This window comes from Labrus mixtus, chromosome 10, assembly GCF_963584025.1.
Source record: "Labrus mixtus chromosome 10, fLabMix1.1, whole genome shotgun sequence".
Lineage (NCBI taxonomy): Eukaryota > Metazoa > Chordata > Actinopteri > Labriformes > Labridae > Labrus > Labrus mixtus.
In genome coordinates, this window is record NC_083621.1 from 29,613,205 (window position 1) to 29,633,196 (window position 19,992).

General features: G+C 49.3%; 1 protein-coding gene across 3 annotated transcripts; it reads left to right on the forward strand.

The window, feature by feature from the left end:
• Positions 1-5,195: 5,195 nt before the first annotated feature.
• On the forward strand, positions 5,196-15,666 carry pcdh18b (protocadherin 18b). Of its 3 annotated transcripts, none has more exons than XM_061049076.1 (4): positions 5,196-8,066; positions 8,419-8,507; positions 9,150-9,265; positions 14,218-15,666. In XM_061049076.1, the coding sequence occupies exons 1-4, from the start codon at positions 5,562-5,564 to the stop codon at positions 15,174-15,176; spliced, it is 3,669 nt and encodes a 1,222-aa protein (XP_060905059.1). In that variant the 5' UTR covers positions 5,196-5,561; the 3' UTR covers positions 15,177-15,666. The 3 variants fall into 3 exon arrangements, with proteins under 3 accessions (XP_060905059.1, XP_060905057.1, XP_060905058.1); XM_061049074.1 differs by having other exon boundaries at positions 5,197-8,066; positions 9,150-9,319; XM_061049075.1 differs by having other exon boundaries at positions 5,197-8,066; positions 8,452-8,507; positions 9,150-9,319.
• Positions 15,667-19,992: the final 4,326 nt, after the last annotated feature.

The following is a 19,992-nucleotide window of genomic DNA, read 5'->3' on the forward strand; positions in this document are numbered from 1 at the left end:
ATCACGACTTCACAAAGAGTCACTTGTTTACCTGAGAGGGAATATCTCAGGGATGTAGGAAATCGAGGTAAACAATGCAAAGAAAATGTCTAACTCATCCCAAACTGGCTCCTGAGAAACAGAACCACATCGCAGAGAGAGAGAGAGAACTCTTCTCTTCAAAGAGGGGGCTCAATATTTATAATATGCTGCAAAAAAGATTCTTTACACAGAGAGAGGGGAGATCAGGTGAGCTGGGAAGAGATTAGCTTAGCTCTTCCTAGCATAAACTAAAACTTACTTGATGAGCAGTCTGATGTTTGTTTCAGCTCTCTTACAGAGGGGACGTTTGTTCCTGACTTTAAAGTATTCATCTCAAAGGAGAGAAATGTCGTAGCATGCCAGGGTGCTACAATTCACCATTAAGGTGCCAAACCAGTGGAGAGAGTCCCCCCTCCAGCAGAGAAAACAGGACTGCACACCTTCTAATCTTCTAATGGGCCCTTCTGATGAGTAAAGTCCTCAGAACTAGTCCTGGTCTGGAGAGAATGTGTGAAAAAAGCCATCATAACATGCCGTCCATGGTGCTTCCGAGTGTTGACACCATGACAGAGTGACCACTAGATTTCACTTCCTGTGGTGAAAACGTGAAACAGTGCCATAGTTACCCTCTCAGGTAGGAAACATTCAGCCTGCTGGTTCTCCATCTCATGCAGCTCACAGGAGGGTGCAATGTTGACATGTCTGCATTCTTTAGTGTGTCTGCAGAATCCTTGCAGTAAGGTCTGTGGGGTACCCCAAGGCTCAGTGCTTGGACCCTTCCTCTTCTCACTTTACATGCTCCCTCTGTATGTCAACACAGTTTCTCTTCTTAGTTACACTCTGGTTGACTGTTGGGACTATTGTGATGTGTGTCCTACGTGTTCTTTGTCCTTTTATAAAAGCTTTTTCTTCCATGGTGTCCTTTGCTTTATGTTGGTCGTGTTTGTTGGATTCATGTGTTTTTATGACAGAAAAAATAAACAAATCAGATCCTCAGTCACACTTTCTCCAAACCTGATCAGCTGCTGGCTCATCGTTCCAGCAGGAGCTTTCTGATGTGTCATCTCTTCCTGCAGGGAGGGGGGAGGAGGAGACCCTGACTCCCCCTCTCTCTGAGCACAAATCCCTTCCGTCTCGTGCGAGCTAACAGCATGGTAATGAGACGGTGGCAGATGCTCGCGTGCCTTTACAATCCACCGGACCCCCGACGCACGCCGTGACTCCCCCTTCTGCCCGATGATGACAGAGCGATGCTAATAACCAAATGTTGATTTGTGCAGAAGAATTTTTTGTTTCTTTAATGTTTCTGATTCTGCTGTTCGCACTCAGACGCTTCTTGGTGCAACTTTAGCTCGACTCGTGACATCCTCTTTAACTCTTTCCTGACGTCATATGTGATCGAAATTTAAAAACAAAATCACATTGGAAAAGGATGCAGCACAAATATTCCCATGTTTAGGTGCTCCCAGGCTGCACCCCCACCGTCCTGCTGTGCACTGATTCTCTGGGGGGAGGGAGGGAGGCCCCCTGCGCCGCCCTCTCTCCACCTGCTATGCTGCCTTTGTCATCAGGATCTCCTGCTTCATTTCAATGACAAAGTTACTAAACCCCTCACCCTGCACCCCCCACAGCCCCCTCTGAACTCCTTTCAGTGATTTTATGGTCCCTAAGGGCAGAATCTCTGCTTCCACCCCTCACCCCTCCCTCCAACTGGCCATCTGAGTGGCCTGAATGACGAGTCCTTCTGCTTCTCCTCCGGGGGAAAGAAAAGTTAAACAGGCCGAGCGCTGCTTTACCTGATCCTGCAGTGAGATTTCAGCGTCTTCATCTTCAGATTTTTCATCCCCATCAGTTGGATGAAGTTTCTAACTGATGTGAAGATGAAGCACCTGGAGCGGCATGGACTTTATTATTCATGTAGAAGTTTGTATACTCCCTCACAGCAGCGTCTCTGTTGGGATTCAAAATAAAAAACTTCTCGGCTGAAATCTGTGTTGAGCTTTTCTCTCCCTTTCTCTCTCAGGAGGAAATGTGATTTGTGCACGTTCCCGACTCCAGTAATGCCATTAGGGCACCATCAGCTGCTCAGCAGGGGGGCTGTAGTACGAGGCAGTGTGTGTGCAGAGGCACCGGCCCGAGGATAACCTCGTTATATGTTTCAGGACTCTTTCATCTGCTGGTTTATTCTTCTGTAGACACGTCGGGGGAGAGCGGGGCTGCTCCCGAGAGAGGCGCCACAGTGTTCGGAGAGGGCTCGGCGCCGTGCGGGAAAGGTTCTGACCCTGAGTAATCGACTGCATGAAACTACGAGGGGAAGCGTTTAAATGTTACAAACCACACACAGATGAAGTCTGAATCTGAGAGAACCAGCAGATACTCTGAGGCCGTCCTAAACTCCTCGAGGTTACAGTGAACGCTTCATGACAAGGTTCAGATGTAAGGTCCGAACAAGCCCTGAATGAGATCACCTTTCTACTGAGCGGACACGTCGGCCGAAGAGACGCTAACTGACACTAAAGTGAGACATGAGGGGTCTCACTGTGCATCACTAAATACTCACAGAGCTACAGCCCCCCTGCTGAGAGGCTGATGGAGCCCTGACACTAACACACAGCTGGGTTCTGATTTATTAGCACCATATTAGAGGCTCAGAGAAATGTTTGACTGTAAACCTCAATAAGGAGTCAGAGTGAGCTGATGTGAGAATGCAGCAGGATATAATCAGGAGAATTCACCTGGAGCCAGTGGGAGGGGGTGGTGACCTTTATTCCCTGTGATCGCTGCACCACCATAGACTGTCTGCACGCCACCTCTACCATCTCCGTGCTCTAATCAACCTGCTGCTGCATGTTTCCTGTTCTCCAGGATGTTCTTCTCCACTCTTTAGTTCACATTGAGATTCTCTTCAACTACACGCAGCATTGATAGAATCTCCTGAGACCCCTCCTCTCGTCTCATCACTCTGTGAGTGTCGTGTGTGAACACGTCTTCAGATTATGATTATTTTAGTTTCAGTAATCACAGATACTTTCAGACTGAGCACCCGGTCCTTCATAAAAACATGAAAATTAGCTTATTAAGCGTCGATCTGAATGGACGCCCTTGCCGAGTCATTCAGCATCAGTGTGTGTGTTTACCGCCTCGGAGCTGATGTCCATGTGTTTGCTCAGAGACAGATGGCGGTGCAGAGAGCCCGTTCCCACGGGTCACACACAGGAATTTAAAATGCAGATAAAAATCCATCACAGAGACGCGTCCTCTCAGAGATGCCGTCCCCAGATAGTTGACTCTGTTGAAACCAATCAGCACTGCGGTTATCAGATATGACTGGCGCTCCAAATGAAGCTTATTGAGAGTCAGAGCTCGTTACTCTGTGGGGGGGGGGGGGGGGGGGGGGGGCGGCTGTAGAAATGTGACCTTACATTTAATCAGTGTATGGATTAACACATGACATGAAAAGACGTATCAGCCTGTTGGATCCTCTCCTCGTCCTCTGACACATGGCGCCCTCTCTGACGTCCACATAAAGTCCGTCCAGAGAGCGCCGCTCATTCCTCCTCTCAGATCTCTGTTTGCACCGCAGCATGACGAGGAGATTAGATTTTTATCTGACGTGTTCTTGGGGCTGATTCTCTCTCTTGGTGTGTGTCGGCCTGGGGGGCGGCAGGCTCTCAATAGATGGTAATTGCAGGTTTGGGTTGTCTGAGGCGCGGGCCAGATGGCCTCGTGCTCCTCTCATAAAGCGTCGCGCCCGCGCTGTTTGCTCTCTGAGACTGTGTGAGCTCGCAGGCTGCTGATTTGGTCCAATCAGGAGATGTAGGCTTCAATAACACGTGATTAAACAGCAACAGGAGGAGAGAGAGAGAGTGTGTGTGTGTATGTGGGGGGAGGTCTGAGTGGCTGGATGACACTCACTGAACTTTAACCCTGAGAGAGAGAGAGAGAGAGAGAGAGATGGAGAAAGAGAGAGAGAGAAAGAGAGAGAGAGAGTAAAGTTAGAAAGATGTTCACAGATTCAATAATAATCTTCAACAGAACTTTATTCTACAAATCAAACGCCTCTATTATAAGTCATAGCTAACTGGATGGACATTGTGTTGTTGCTACGGCTCGTACTGATGATGTTGTTGTTTCTGTGCAGACATTGTTCTCTTGATGATTATTGATCTGAATGAGCTGAAGATCTTTCAAAGTTGTGTTTCAGAGCGATGTGATAAATGCCTCCTCTCTTCAGTTAAAGCAGCTGAGGAGTTTTTTTTAAGTATATTTTAACAACTCTCATAAACTCATTCCTGACTTCCTGTCCAATCATGAGCCAGAACAAAAGAACAGCCTGAGTTAGTGTAAATATCTTCACAAGCCAAGAAGATGGTGTTGTAATAATCAGGTCATGAAGGAAACACTCTGTAGTGATTACACAGCAGTATGTTAATGGTCTCTGTGAGCACTGAAACTACACACACTCGGCTTCAGACATGTCAGGTCTCCAATTTAAAGCTGGACAGACTGTGAAATTATAGTGAACCACAGAGCAGCCCATGGACTCTGCGTCCTGCAAAGTAAAAATCACATGGATCAAATGAAGCTGTGTGCTAGCAGACACAAACGAAAAGAAGGAAATCAAAGGTTTTCTTAAGGAGGATAAGATCGTGAGAAACTATCGAAGATGATTAGGAGTTAATTTCACTGTCTCCATGTCCCCTCCGCGTGCTTCCTCCTTATTGAGATGATTATTCAGAGAACACCAACTTTACGCACACGTGACAAAAGAGCCGAGCTGGCACACTTTGTGAATTGAAAGTATAACAATGTAAGGCTGCCGCGGGTCAGTGTACGCATGCCTCTGTTCGGAGTGTGTGAGCCCAGAATAATTCCTCCTCCGGCCGATTGTTGTGGCACACTTTTAATACCGGGGTGTCCTCTGAGCCGGGGGAGGGGTGGCGGGGGCTGCCATCAATAGTCCCTCCTGTGCTGCTTGAAGGAGGCCATTCTGGTGATTTAGCAGGAGAGGGAGTGGGGGACGGGGTGGGGGGGGGTGTTTTTGTGTGGAAAAGAGACGCAGTTTGGGTGCGGGGCGGCCAGAGAGAGAGAGCGCGCACACACACAGACACACTCCCTCCTCCTCCTCTCTCTCTCTCTCTCTCTCTCCCTCTTTTTCTGTGTCGCTCTCTCACTCTCACACACAGCCCGGGCGAAAGCTGCGCCTTTTCTTCTCTCAGACACTCACTCTCACTCATTCACGGGCGCACACACGAGGCGACGGGCATATGTCGATATACGCAACAGATCTGACCGCAGGAAATCAGCCCCGCGCTTTGTGGATGTGTGCCAAGCTTTTAAAAAAACAAGCAAACTTTTATTTATTTGTATTCCTTTATTTATTTCTGACTCATTTGCGGAGTTTTTCTCTCTGCGGACGGTGAGCAGCAGCAGCAGCGGAGACGGAGGATCTATCATGACACATATCTAAGAGGACGCACATTCTTTCCCCGGTTTTTTCCCCTCTGTGGAAGTAATCGACCACAGTGAGCGCGCAGGAGATGGGGGCGAAAATGATCCAAACCAAAGGAAATCTTTTCTCTTCGGGACTACTCAAGCTTGTGCTTCTGGTCGCGCTCCTGCACGGCGCCTCCGGTAAGACTCTGAAATATAAAGTTTACGAGGAGCAGAAAGTGGGCACGGTTATTGCGCGGCTTAAAGAGGATGTTTCCGGGGTTTTATCCAAACTACCGAGTTCTCTGACCTTTCGGTTCCGCGCTATGCAGCGGGGGAGTACTCCGTTCCTGAACGTCCGGGAGGAGGACGGGGAGATCAGTATCGGCACTAAAATCGACCGCGAGAAGCTCTGTGAGAAAAACTTGAACTGCTCGATTGAATTCGACGTGGTCACGCTCCCCACGGAGTACCTGCAGCTGTTCCATGTGGAGGTGGAGGTGCTGGATATTAACGACAACTCTCCGCACTTCTCCCGCGCCATCGTTCCCATCGAGATCTCCGAGAGCGCAGCCGTGGGGACGCGCGTTCCGCTGGACGGCGCCGTGGATGCAGACGTCGGGGAGAACTCCCTGCACACGTACTCCCTGACAACGAACAACTTCTTTAAGATCGAGGTGAGGACGCGGACGGACGGAGCCAAGTACGCGGAACTGGTGGTGATGCGCGAGCTGGACCGGGAGGTGCAGTCCAGCTACCAGCTGCAGCTCACGGCCTCGGATAACGGCGTGCCCCCGAAGTCTGGCTCCACTCTGATCAAGATCAGCATCTCCGATTCGAATGACAACAGCCCCGCGTTTGAGGAGCAGTCGTATATCATCAATCTGCTGGAGAACTCCCCCCTCGGGACTCTGATCATTGATTTAAACGCCACGGATCCAGACGAGGGCACTAACGGGAAAATAGTGTACTCCTTCAGCAGCCACGTCCCTCCAAAGATCCTGGAGACCTTTAAGATAAACCAGGAAAATGGTCACATCACGCTGATTAAGAAAGTGGATTATGAGAGCGCCGCCTCCTTCGAGCTGGACGTCCAGGCTCAGGATCTGGGACCTAATTCCATCCCCGGACTGTGTAAGATTGTGGTGAAGGTGGTGGACGTGAACGACAACAAACCGGAGATAAACATCAACCTGATGACGCCCGGCAAAGAGGAGGTGGCCTACGTCTCGGAGGGCGCCCCTGTGGACACCTTCATCGCTCTGGTGCGCGTGGACGACAGCGACTCAGGGCTGAACGGCGAGGTGGTGTGCAGACTGCACGGACACGGTCACTTCAGACTTCAGAAGACCTACGAGAGGAACTTCATGATCCTCACCAACGTGTCTCTGGACCGCGAGAAGAGGTCCGAGTACAGTCTGACCGTCATTGCCGAGGACCGCGGCTCCCCCAGCCTCTCCACCATCAAACACTTCACGGTGCAGGTGCTCGACGAGAACGACAACCCGCCGAGCTTCGAGAAGAGCCGCTATGAGGTCTTCAAGTCGGAGAACAACTCTCCTGGAGCGTACCTGATGACGGTGGTGGCCTCGGATCCGGACCTGGGCACCAACGGCCAAGTCACCTACACCGTCATCGACGCTCTGGTCCAGGGGAGCCCCATCTCCACGTACGTCACCATCGACCCGTCCAACGGCGCCATCTACGCCTTACGCAGCTTCGACCACGAAGACGTCAGCCGCATCGCGTTCACTATTCAGGCGCGCGACGGAGGAAACCCGCCGCTGTCGACCAACACCACCGTCCTGCTGACCGTCCTGGATGAGAACGACAACCCGCCGATCATCCACTCCCCCTCCCTCAGGAATCACACGGCGGAGCTGCCCGTGTGGAAGTATGCATCGCCGGGTCAGCTGATCACCGCCCTCAAAGTCACCGACCGGGACGCCGGCGCCAACGGAGAGATGAGCTGCGCCATCATCGGCGGCAACGAGGACGGACTCTTCGTGATGGACGCACGCCGATGTGAGCTCAGGACCAACGCCAGCCTGGAGCAGGCTCCAAGGGACGTGATGGAGATCAGGGTGGAGGTGACGGACCGGGGAACCAGCCGGCTGTCCACCACGGCGCTCCTCCGCCTCTCCCTGCAGGAGACCATGGACATCCTCCCCCCTCTCTACCCCACCGGCTCCAGCCAGGGTCCCCTGGACCTCTCCCTCATCGTCATCATCTCCCTGGGCGCCGTTTGTGCTCTGCTGCTGGTCGTCATGGTGATGTTCGCCACCGCCCGCTGCAGTCGGGAGAAGAAAGACCCCAGGCACAACTACAACTGCCGGGTGGCGGAGAGCAGCTACCAGAACCACCCCAAGAAGCCCGCTAGGCAGATCCACAAGGCCGACATCACCCTGGTCCCCACCGTCAACGGGACCCTGCCCGTTAGAGCCCACCCCCGCTCGCCCTCAGCCTCCCCGGCGCCCGACAGAGGGGGCACCCTGGGGAGCAGGCAGAGCCACCACAGCCGCCAGTCCCTCAACAGCCTGGTCACCATCTCCTCCAATCACGTCCCGGAGAGCTTTGCTCTGGAACTGGCCCACGCCACCCCTCCCGTCGAGGTAAGAGTCTCTGTCAGACGTGTCGGCTGTAGTCAGACGTTCAGCGAGCGCTAATGGTATAAACACGGAGCGTTAATGTTTTAAAACGTAAAGATGAATGTCTGTAATATTTAAGTCATCTGAATGTTTCCCTCGCTCCACATTCTGTTGCCTTCAGCTCGTTGTGAGTCATATTTTTGTTGACCATCACATTAAGAAGCTACCCCCCCATCCCCCATCCCCCCCCCCCCCCAACATTGTCTTGTGGCCTTGCTTGTTTGCCTCCATTCATTCCCCCTCTTCATTTTTTCCCTTTATTTTTGTCTCTTTCTTTTTGTTTTGTCCTCTTTGTTGGTTTCTCTTGGGATGGTAGCAAGTCTCACAGCTTCTGTCCATGCTCCATCAGGGCCAGTACCAGCCACGACCCAGCTTCAGAGGCAACAAATACACCCGCAGCTACAGGTAAACGCACATACTCAGTCCTTTGTGAAACGTTTCCACATTGCACTGAAAAAAAATCTCAAACCTTACAGAGTGCATTTGTCTCTGTTAAAAAAGATATCTGATTCCAGCTCACGGGTCCACATGAGCGTCTTATTTCAGGATATAAAAAAACACAAAATAAAGCCTGAAGTGCTCGTAATGAGTCAAAATCTGCCAATGCAGCGATCTGATTCAACCGAAGTCTCTATCCAAAACGAGTCTGTACATCTCAGAACCAGCACTTCCCGCCTCATCCTGTGCTTCCTGAAATAAGATATTCATGGGGATTGTCAGGTGAACGTGGATTATATGAAGTGTAACAGGATGTTTTTTCTCTTTAATTTAGACGTCTGCACTCGGTCAGGTCTGAGTGTTTGCAGCGTGGCTTCACCTGTTTTTCAGAAGCTTATTGGTTTAGAGTCAAAGTGTACGCTCAGGAACTTCTCATTTGCATAATAGTATGTAAAACCTCTCCTGCAGAGCGCTGCCTGCCTCTCTGTGCACCTTATTATCCACCAGTGGCCTGGCTTCACTTCAACCCTTTGATGATATTACAGTCCATGATGATGGTGTGGTTATCTCTGAGGAGTGGTTCAAACATCTGCGTGTGTGTGTGTGTAGGTACGCCCTGAACGAGATGGATAAGTTCAGCCTGAAGGACAGCGGCCGCGGAGACAGTGAAGCCGGGGACAGCGACTACGAGCCCGGCAGGGAGTCCCCCATGGACCGGCTCCTTGGTGAGGGCTTTACTGAGATATATACCCCTGATGGCCAGCACAGAACGCATGCAGGTACACCCCCAACCCCACATCCACCACACCCCCAACACCCCCCCTCCCTTCATATCCCATCATCCTCTCTGCTGAGCATCCACATCTCAATCTAGAGAGCAGAACTTTAACTGTTAAACTGGTCCGGTATGTTTCTAAAATCAGCTTTATGAGTTCTAATAATGAAACTAATTTAAAGCTCAGCAGCCTGAAAAAACAAACGTTCAGTCAGAGAGGAGGAAATGTTCACTTAGAGTCCACTAAAGGTCAGCTCGTTAATCAGGGGGCTCAGCAGCTGTTCTCAGTCACTGCCCCAGCCGGGCTGAAGCAGGCGGTCAACCTTTGGGTTTTAACCCCCCCTAGAGGCCACACGATGAACACTAAGGGCTGAGCTCTATTTTTTTTACTTTGCTCAATGTATTCTTCATGAAGGCATGAATAATTCCTTTAAATAAGACATTTTAAATTCTATACGAGATTATTTAAATGTCGTGTTTATGCAGTATTTCATGCTGTATGGTATGATGGGTATCTCTTTCCAGCACGTCACCAATCAATCAAGAATGAGACCAAATCCACGACCAGCTTCCTAAAATCACACCAGCTATGGATGTGTGTCAGTGTTGTTAGCCTCTTTGAACGCGACTCTGCCGACATCTTTAATGAGTATGACACATTATGTTGTCACAGTATGACGACGACCCAGGACTCTTTTTGATTGGGTGTTTTATTAAAACAGAAAGTCTCGGCTCCTCTTCTAGACCTGAGCCTGTCTTATTTCTCCTCACACTCCTAAAATCCTGAATGAAACCCAGAGTTTGTTTCACAGGAAGTTCATCATCATGCTCATCTGATGTGTAACCCAGTACGCTTTCAGCCACTCCTGCACGTCTTTCCTGTTTGCCATTGCAACTTTCTGCATGTGCATCGAACCTGCAGGTTTGTGAATGATGCATCGTTTATCTGAGCAGAGAGCTCAGCTGATCCTCCTCCATTCTTCCCCTCTGCATGGCCTGCCCCCCCGCCCACCCCACCCCACAGACAGACCTCTGACTGACCCCCACAGTTATATTCCACTCACACAGAGCAGCACACACCTGGCAGCTCTCACAGATGAGCTGAGTAGGAAACAGTGGCGCTCTGTAAAAACTCTGGGTCTGTCTTCACAGAGCTGCAGCTTCATCACCACGCCATCCCTCTCCTCCCAGAGCTCCCGCTTCTTTTTCAACCAGCTTCCCACACAGCCATCACTCCGCTCTGCGTTTTGAGCTACATCCCCAATTAAAGTCGACCCAGACGGGCAGACGATCTCATCACTAACACCTCCTTGCTCCTCGTTAGTCACTCTCTCCTTTTTCCCACCTTCCAGCCTTCACTTTCAGCCGTCCAAACTCAAGCCCCTTCTGCTCTCCTGATGAAAAGGAAGCGTTTAATTGCCATGTGACGAACAGTTGCTATGGAGTCGGCACAGAGTTGCGCTCATGATTAAGCCCTGAAGAGCATAATTACATCTCAGAGCTCACCTCTCTCTCGCTCTGTGTGTCTCCAGCCTCCCGCCCCCGAGTCCACTGCAGCCAGGAGGATTCTGAGCAGCATTTAGTCGCTGCCCTGTCATTATGGCTGAAAATGGCAGCTCAGGTGGGGGGGGGGGGGGTGGGTACCAGGTAGAAAGTAAACTCTTTGTCTGCAGCTCGTCTCCATGCAGAGGATTTCAGGCTCCAAACGCTGCAAACTCCAAGAAACCCTTAAAAACGTCCCTTAATCATCCAAATGGCCGTAATGTGTGACACTCTCATTCTCTCTTTTGAGTTTTTTAGAAAGAATATGTGAGGCTGGGGGTTCATACACTGATTCTCTTTCTCTCTGTCAGCGTGAGATTAGAGGATTATGATCAATCCCTTGTTGGGTGTTACAGACGCTTCTGAGCTGGAGTCATGTTGTGTTTAGTCGAGCTTAGCTTCCCCGCCTCTCTCCTCCTGGAGCCCCGCAGATAAAAACATGCAGATGTTTGAGCTTCCATTATTTCTTTTTTAATTTCATAAACAACAACCGGATGCAGCAGCAGCAGCAGCAGTTATTACACAGTTATTGCACGTTCAAATGGCGCCCTGAAAGAGATGCTCTTTAACGTCCGGTCCAACCATTTCTGACTCCTTCCAGGCTCGATGCTAAGCTAGGCTAACCGCTAAGACTCCATTCAGACCAACAGAGATGTGATGACGTGCTGTATGAGCTAACAATGGGAGTCGTCCGATGGGGGGGTTTAAGGTCAATCAAACAAACTGTGACTCTTTCTACATCCCTCCACACATGGTGTGTTCTGTTCAATAAAGCTCATGAGCTGGGAGGTTTACACCTCGGCTCAGAGGTCCAGCCTCTGACTGAAACCCTGAGCTCAGACCACATCCAGACTTAAAATCACAGAGTCAAGGGTGAGCTGGTTGGACTTTCTCTGTTTGTCTGAGTTTACCTGATTCTAAACATTCTGATCCAGCTCTGTGTGTATAATGAACAAGGAGTAAACGGAGAGTTCACCTACAGGCGGAGTGAACCAAGACTGAGACTCCATCATGTGTCAGAACCACAGCAGCTCTATGACACCCTGGGGGTGTGATGATGTCATTGTGATGTCATCAGGGTTGTTCATGGGGGGTTTGTGTCGCATTAAGCACACACAGTCAAGTTGTGTGTGTGTGCTGTCTGTTCTGTGTTCTTTCTTCATGTCTGTGTTTAAGGAACATGTAGAAACAAAGCGTTGTGTAATGTCCCTTTAAGACGAGTCTATGTGCCGCTCTCGTTGTCTCTCTGCTCCATGGGGAGCCCCCCCCCCCAAACCCCTCTCTGATTCTTATCGGAGATAAAAGAAGTTTGATAAAAATAAAAGCTCTCAAGTAAACAAACACAAAACCGTCAGCGAGCCGTGCAGCCTGGAGCTCTGAAAGAAACCACAAGAAATGATGACTCTCTTTCAGGAGACTGGATTGATGTTTCAGTCAGTCAGTCAGTCAGTCAGTCAGTCATGCAGACCTTCATGAGGACCTTCATGCAGACCTTCAGTCAGACCATCATGAGGACCTTCATGCAGACCTTCAGTCAGTCAGTCAGTCAGTCAGTCAGTCAGGCAGTCAGTCAGTCAGTCAGTCAGTCAGTCAGTCAGGCAGTCAGTCAGTCAGTCAGTCAGTCAGTCAGTCAGTCAGTCAGTCCTTCAGTCAGTCAGTCAGTCAGTCAGGCAGTCAGTCAGTCAGTCAGTCATGCAGACCTTCATGAGGACCTTCATGCAGACCTTCAGTCAGACCATCATGAGGACCTTCAGTCAGTCAGTCAGTCAGTCAGTCAGGCAGTCAGGCAGTCAGTCAGTCAGTCAGTCAGTCCTTCAGTCAGTCAGTCAGTCAGGCAGTCAGTCAGTCAGTCAGTCAGTCCTTCAGTCAGTCCTTCAGTCATGCAGACCTTCAGTCAGTCAGTCAGTCAGTCAGTCAGTCCTTCAGTCAGTCAGTCAGTCAGTCAGTCAGTCAGTCAGTCAGTCAGTCAGTCAGTCCTTCAATCAGTCAGTCAGTCATGCAGACCTTCATTAAGTCAGTCAGTCAGTCCTTCAATCAGTCAGTCAGTCATGCAGACCTTCATTAAGTCAGTCAGTCAGTCCTTCAATCAGTCAGTCAGTCATGCAGACCTTCAGTCAGTCAGTCAGTCAGTCAGTCAGTCAGTCCTTCAATCAGTCAGTCAGTCATGCAGACCTTCAGTCAGTCAGTCAGTCATGCAGACCTTCAGTCAGTCAGTCAGTCAGTCAGTCAGTCCTTCAGTCAGTCAGTCAGTCAGTCAGCCCTTCAGTCAATGTTTGCCTCTTGTGTTCTCTCTTCTCATTTCTTCACAAATCAGTTAAATCGTGTATTTCTGCCTTTCATCAGTAGATCATCCCCCGTGCTGTTTCTTTCCCTTCCAGTGCACCCAAACGCACTCTTCATCTGCTCTAAGATGTATTATAAATGTTCCTTTCATGTTAATGAGGCGATAATGAAGTCCCTCAATGGCACGACTGAAAGGCGCGGCGCTCCTTTAATGAAGGCTTTAAGTTGGCATATTTGATTTGTCTAATTTATTCTTCAGAGATTTTCTATTTGAAGATTTAAAATTGAAAACAGCGACTTGAAAGAGAAAAATTCAGGCCTTTTAGAGGAGGAGTTTTTCTGAATGGGTAATGTGCATCGATCGGCCTCGCTCGATTGTCTCTCCGTGGTAAACACATTGGAAGGTAGTGTAGCAGGCAGAGCTCCTGCAGAGAGCCGTTCACACTAATTAGAGGCAGAATCCCGCCTCGCTCTCAGAGACACACAAACAGCCGACGACAGGCAGCCAGGAGGAGCAGCGTCTCTTTTTCACATGAAAATAACAGGAAGACTCTGCAGCACAGAGCTGATATTAACTCTTCTATCTTAATGAAGATGATGAGCATTAGCTTTGACTTCTCATTTGTAGACGTGTGTTATCTAAAAGTATTAAAGGAGTCAAATGTTGTCGATCTTCATTTAAATCTTTGAATGGCTCAATAGTGCTATGGAGGTGTGGTTATAGTCGGATCTCAGGCTGTGGGGGAGGGGCCTAAAGTGAGATCTGATTGGGGACCAGGTAAATCCTGTGTAAAGGTGAATAAATATGAACCATCCTGCAGCAAACTTTCACTTTTCTTTAAATCTGAACTCAGATTAAAACAGCTGATCAAATTCATTTTTTAAATTCAGTTAGAAACTTAAAAACCGACAAAAGAAAGAGATCCATGGTTGTAACCAGACAGGGGGGTCGGGGTTTGTCTTGAAGTCCTCTTGAGTTGACGCGCTGACGTCCTGTTCTGTCCTTTCCTGCATAAAGTGATTTCATGTGTGGCTCAGTATTTCTTTTACTTACGACCCTCGTGTCTGTCTTTGCAGCGATGAGGCTGTGCACAGAGGAGTGTCGGGTCCTGGGTCACTCGGACCAGTGCTGGATGCCCCCCCTGGCCTCGCCTGCGTCGTCCTCCTCCGACTACCGCAGCAACCTCTACATCCCCGGGGAAGAAGCCCGCCAAGCCACCGAGCTGTCCCAGGAGAAGACCCCCCAGCCCTGCACTGACGCCGGCCCCGCCCGCAACCAGAGCTTCTCCACCTTCGGCAAGGATCTGTGCAGCGAGGACGGCGACGAGGAGGAGGGGGGTCAGGACAGGAGGGGAGATGCCGGCGATGAAGACCTGTGTGGGACCACGTCGCTGCTGTCCGAGATGAGCAGCGTGTTCCAGCGGTTACTTCCTCAGGGTCTGGATTCGTACGTCCAGGTCAATGAGACCCAGAAGGCGACCAGTCTGAGCGGAGTGGGGGTTCCTATGACCGGATCTTTAGACCGCAGGAGAGGCCACCTCCCCGGAAAATCTAACCCCTCCGTCCACCAGCAGGGCGTCGCAGCCTGGGCTGCCAACACCCACTTCCAGAACCCGGGGAGCAGCATCGGCCCATCAGGACACCACCAGGGGGGCAGCTACCACACCCTGAAACCCAGCACCAAACTGGGCTCGCAGAGCGGCTGCCATAAGGGCTCGCAGGCACCCAAAAACAGCCCCCAGAACAGCGGCCACGCCCCCAAACCCCACAGCAGCCCCCTGCTGACGGCGCTTGTCAGCCCCACTCTGGTGCAGCCCGCCCCGGCTCCGGTGCAGGTGTCGGTGCCGCTCCCCGGGCCCTCCTCCAAGTGGCTGCCGGCCATGGAGGAGATCCCCGAGAACTATGAGGAGGACGATTTTGACTCGGTGCTCAGCCACCTTCAGGGCAAACGCAGTGACAGCCGACACGAGCTGGTGGACGCCAGCGAGCTGGTGGCCGAGATCAACAAACTGTTACAGGACGTCCGGCAGAGCTAGACGTCCTGCTTCTTAATTTATTATTCACTGCTCACTGACTGAGACGGCGAAAAAGAAACGTGAAGTATGAACCAAGACGAAAAACAAGACGTGCAAGTGTCGTTAAAGTTGCATTTCTAATGTAATAACTGTGTTTTGTGAATGCTAAATATCCAAAAATGTTTGTTATTGCTGGTTTGGTACACAATGTACACTATGTGACTGTATTTATCTTTGTATTTTAAAAATACATTTGTATTCTTATATTTATAAAAAAAAGTGTAAATACGTTAATCAGAAGTCTATTTTTATATTTATGATGCATGTTGAGTACACGTGGAATCAAACTTTGACATGCGATCGACATTCTTACTATTTAAACTGTCTTTTGTATCGTGCTTCTTTTTGATTGGTCACGATGATGATATGTAAACATCACTATATTCACTCGTCTTTGTGGATTCTTGTGGAGGGAGAGGGGTGGCACACAATAAAAAGTAATATACTCATCCCCCTGTGTCTGTGCTTTGAATCTACATTTGATTATTAGAGATAATCCACGACCACATAGATCCAGGTTCATTCAAGGTTTAGTTTGTCTCTGTGATCCCGAACAAGCCCCGTGATTTAACACGACTACAGTTTACTTATAGGCCACACCCATCACCACTTTAAACCCATCACCACTTTAAACCCATCACCACTTTAAACCCATCACCACTTTAAACCCGTCACCACTTTAAACCCGCCCTGGGTCTTCTGCGTCTCCTCAGCACATTGAGGTTCAGAGTTTCTGTGCGTCCCTCCTGCTCACGCGAGGATGTTTTAGAATCTGAACAACATGATTCATCCAGAGACCCTCAGAGAGGATGTGCACCCTGTCAGACATCATCCAGCCTCTTGATTTGTCTAAACACAAAGGATCAGAGTTGTTGATGGAGGTGCTGAAGCTGAGGAGCAGCAGAGGGGTCTCTGGCTCTGATAGAGACCCCTCCCTCCTCTGCTGCCCTCACAGCTAGATCAGGAGTGACACCTAGAGGTTCACTGAGTGAACTGTAACCCAGTGACTCCAGCAACACATCACTACTGCAACCAGCAGCACAGAGCCCTGACATGGAGCCAGATAGCACACAGCCAAACAGAGCCCCCTGCAGGACAAGTCAGCACACTGCAGCCTAATGGAGGCTGCAAAGGAAAACACAGCTCACACATACTGTGCACCAGACTGTTGTTCTTCTTTTACTAACCCTGCCCACGTTTTAAAGGAGTACCAGGTGAAAACAAACAGGAGAAGTGTTACAACAACACAAGTCTCAGGATCAGAGAACAATATGTGAGTAGAAGGACACGGAGGGGGAGTAATAAAAGTCTGTCGACCTGTTTTTGATACTGAAAGAAAGAAAGCAAAACTGCAACAGTCAATGATACCTCCCTCCAGATTTCTTTCAGTGTCTCAGTAAAGGGGGGCAGAGAGGAGGAGAGGGACAGAAGGGGGGGAGAGGAGTAGAGGAGGAAGAGGGGGGTAAGTGAGGTTGTATCAGAGGGGGAGGACAGGAGGAGAGCAAGGAAGTATCAGAGAAAGGGAGGAGAGAGGAGGTGAGTGAGGGAGCATCAGAGAGAGGGAGGGAGAGGGGGAGAGAGGAGGAGAGTGAGGGAGCATCAGAGAAAGGGGGAGAGAGGGGAGGAGAGCAAGGAAGCATCAGAGAAAGGGAGGAGGTGAGTGAGGGAGCATCAGAGAGAGGGAGGAGAGAGGAGGTGAGTGAGGGAGCATCAGAGAGAGGGAGGAGAGAGGAGGTGAGTGAGGGAGCATCAGAGAGAGGGAGGAGAGAGGAGGTGAGTGAGGGAGCATCAGAGAAAGGGAGGAGAGAGGAGGTGAGTGAGAGAGCATCAGAGAAAGAGAGGGAGAGGGGGAGAGAGGAGGAGAGTCTTTATCTTAAAGACTCAATCATCCCCACAAAACATGTTAAGGTGTTTCCAAATAGTAAACCCTGGCTCAATAAAGCAGTGAAGGATGCACTGCACAGGAAACATGAGACGTTTCTGCATGGTGGGGTTGTTGAGATAACAGAAGCGAAGAAAGAGGCCAGACATGAAATCAAGAGGGCTAAGCTCCAATATAAGAACAGGGTGGAGGACAGATTTTATAGTAATGCCCTAAAGGCAGTGTGGGATGGCATGAAAACCATGACTGGCCAGGACAACAAGAAAAATGGGTGGATTAACATGGACGGTTTTAAATCACAGACAGAGCTTGCAAATACACTGAATGATTTTTATCTACGTTGTAATGATGAATATGATTTTACAAATGTGCGTGGTGACTTGTCGACATGTTGAGTGATGGTGCTGCCACCTCTCAGGCCCCTTCTAACGCTAGTATAAGTGTTCATTCTGTCAGACCCATGTTTAAAAAATGTAACATTAGGAAAAGCCCCGGACCAGATATGATCACTGGCAAATTTCTTAAAGTATGTGCAGATCAGTTATGTGATGTTTTTACAGATCTTTTCAACTTGTCACTTACTGTGCACAATGTCCCCAAGCTGTGGAAGGATTCTATTGTTGTAAGAACAAATCTCCCAAAGAGCTAAATGACCTGAGGCCTGTGGCTCTGACTTCAGTAGTAATGAAGACTTTTGAACAATTGGTCAAAAGAGTTAATAATAACTTTATTTATATAGCACCTTTTAAAAACACAGGTTTACAAAGTGCTTTGACAAACAACAGTGCTCTGACTGAAAAGGCCTGGTCACCTTTAGTTTTAAGTCTCGACTTTGGAACAACCAGGAGGCCCCCACCTGAGGATCTAAGACTGCGGGCTCATATGGTGTCAGTAGCTCTGTTATATAGCTTGGAGCCAGCCCCGTCCGTGCTTTAAAAGTAATGAGTAAAATCTTAAAATCGATTCTAAAACTTACAGGAAGCCAATGTAAGATAAAATTGGAGTGATGTGATGTTGTCTGTTACAACCAGTAAGAAGCCTAGCTGCTGCATTTTGGACTAGCTGGAGGCGAGACAGTGACTTATTTGTGATTCCGGAAAAGAGGGAGTTACAGTAGTCAAGTCGGGAGAAAATGAGGGCATGGATGATCTTTTCAAGGTCTGGTTGGGTTAGAATTGTTTTAATTATGGGAGTAAACACCTTGCTGTGTTGCAGGCTACATTCTGTGGACACACTGCGGCTGCACCACAGCAGATTAGCCAGATATCACTGTTTAATGTGTATGTGTGTGTGAATGTTTATACCAAACAGTTGTGTATCAAAACCACACTGAGTTTTTTTTATAAACACGTTGTTGGTGTAAGTGTAGCTTCTTTCTCCTGCTCCTCTGATGACTGCACGTGTAACACGCCTTACACATGTTTAACACAAATAACATATGTGTAACACGCCTTACACATGTTTAACACAAATAACATGTGTAACACGCCTTACACATGTTTAACACAAATAACATGTGTAACACGCCTTACACATGTTTAACACAAATAACATGTGTAACACGCCTTACACATGTTTAACACAAATAACATGTGTAACACGCCTTACACATGTTTAACACACCTTACACATGTGTAACATGCATTACACATGTGTAACACACCTTATATAAGTGTAATATGCCTTACATATGTGTAACACGACTAACACGTGTAACACCCCTTATGTATGTGTAACACGACATACACATGTGTAACACGCCATATATACACACACAGGAGTCAAACTATGGACAGGCGGGTTGATGATGTTGTGGCTGGCCGCTGTACAGCTCCCACATCATCTGTAACCGAGGAGCACTGTGACCCATCTGATTCACACCACCTGTGTGTTTGTGTGTGTGTTTGTGTGTGTGTTTGTGTGTGTGTGTGTGTGTGTGTGTGTGTGTGTGTGTGTGGACCAGCATATCGCTCACTTGAGTCACAGCGTCACACCTGCCAAGAAGCCCCGGTACAACAGGATACAGTATAACATTGGACTTGGCAGAGAGCAGCTTGGTGTCATATGAAACCGCCACGCAGCATACGTCTGTCTGCTCAGCACCGAATCAACAGCGGCCGATAAACGACCCAACAAACACATCTCGCTGCCAGGCACACAAATGTTAGCGCCTCAGCTGATGAACTCATCCGCTAACAAAGCTGCCTTCTGGGTTAATAGAGACAAGCAGCACTGACACCTCCTATATCAGACTGTGTGTGTGTGTGTGTGTGTGTGCGTGTTTCTGTGTGTGTGTGTGTGTGTGTGTGTGTGTGTGTGTATACACTCCAGTGTGTGTACTCCAGTGTTTGTGTGTGTGACAAGCAGAGGCCCACAGGATGTGATGATGAGCAGTCTGAAGGTATAAAAAAGCAGAAAGAGAAGGAACGGCCATGTTCAGTGCACTGTGTGTGCATGTGTGTGTGTGCGTGCACATGTTTGTTGTGTTTTCTTCCTCACAGACAGAGTGTGTGGTCCTCCTCCTCCTCCTCTTCTGTGTTAAAATTCAATCCTTGTATTTTTCTGGGCACTAGGTGGAACTCTTCCTGTTCGTTAGGAGCCTTCCCTCTCTCTCTCTCTCTCTCTCTCTCTCGGCTCCTTACCCATCTCTTGACTACTTCCCTACCTCTCTCTCTCGGCTCCTTCCTCCCTCTCTCTGCTCCCTCCCTCTCTCTCTCGGCTCCTTCATCCTCTCTCTCTCGGATCCTTCCCTCCCTCCTTTCCCTCTCTTTCTCGGCTCTTTCCCTCTCTCCCTCGGCTCCTTCCCTCCTCCTTTACCTCTCTTTCTGGGCTCCTTCCTCCTCTCTCTCTCGGCTCCTTCCCTCCCTCCTTTACCTCTCTTTCTGGGCTCCTTCC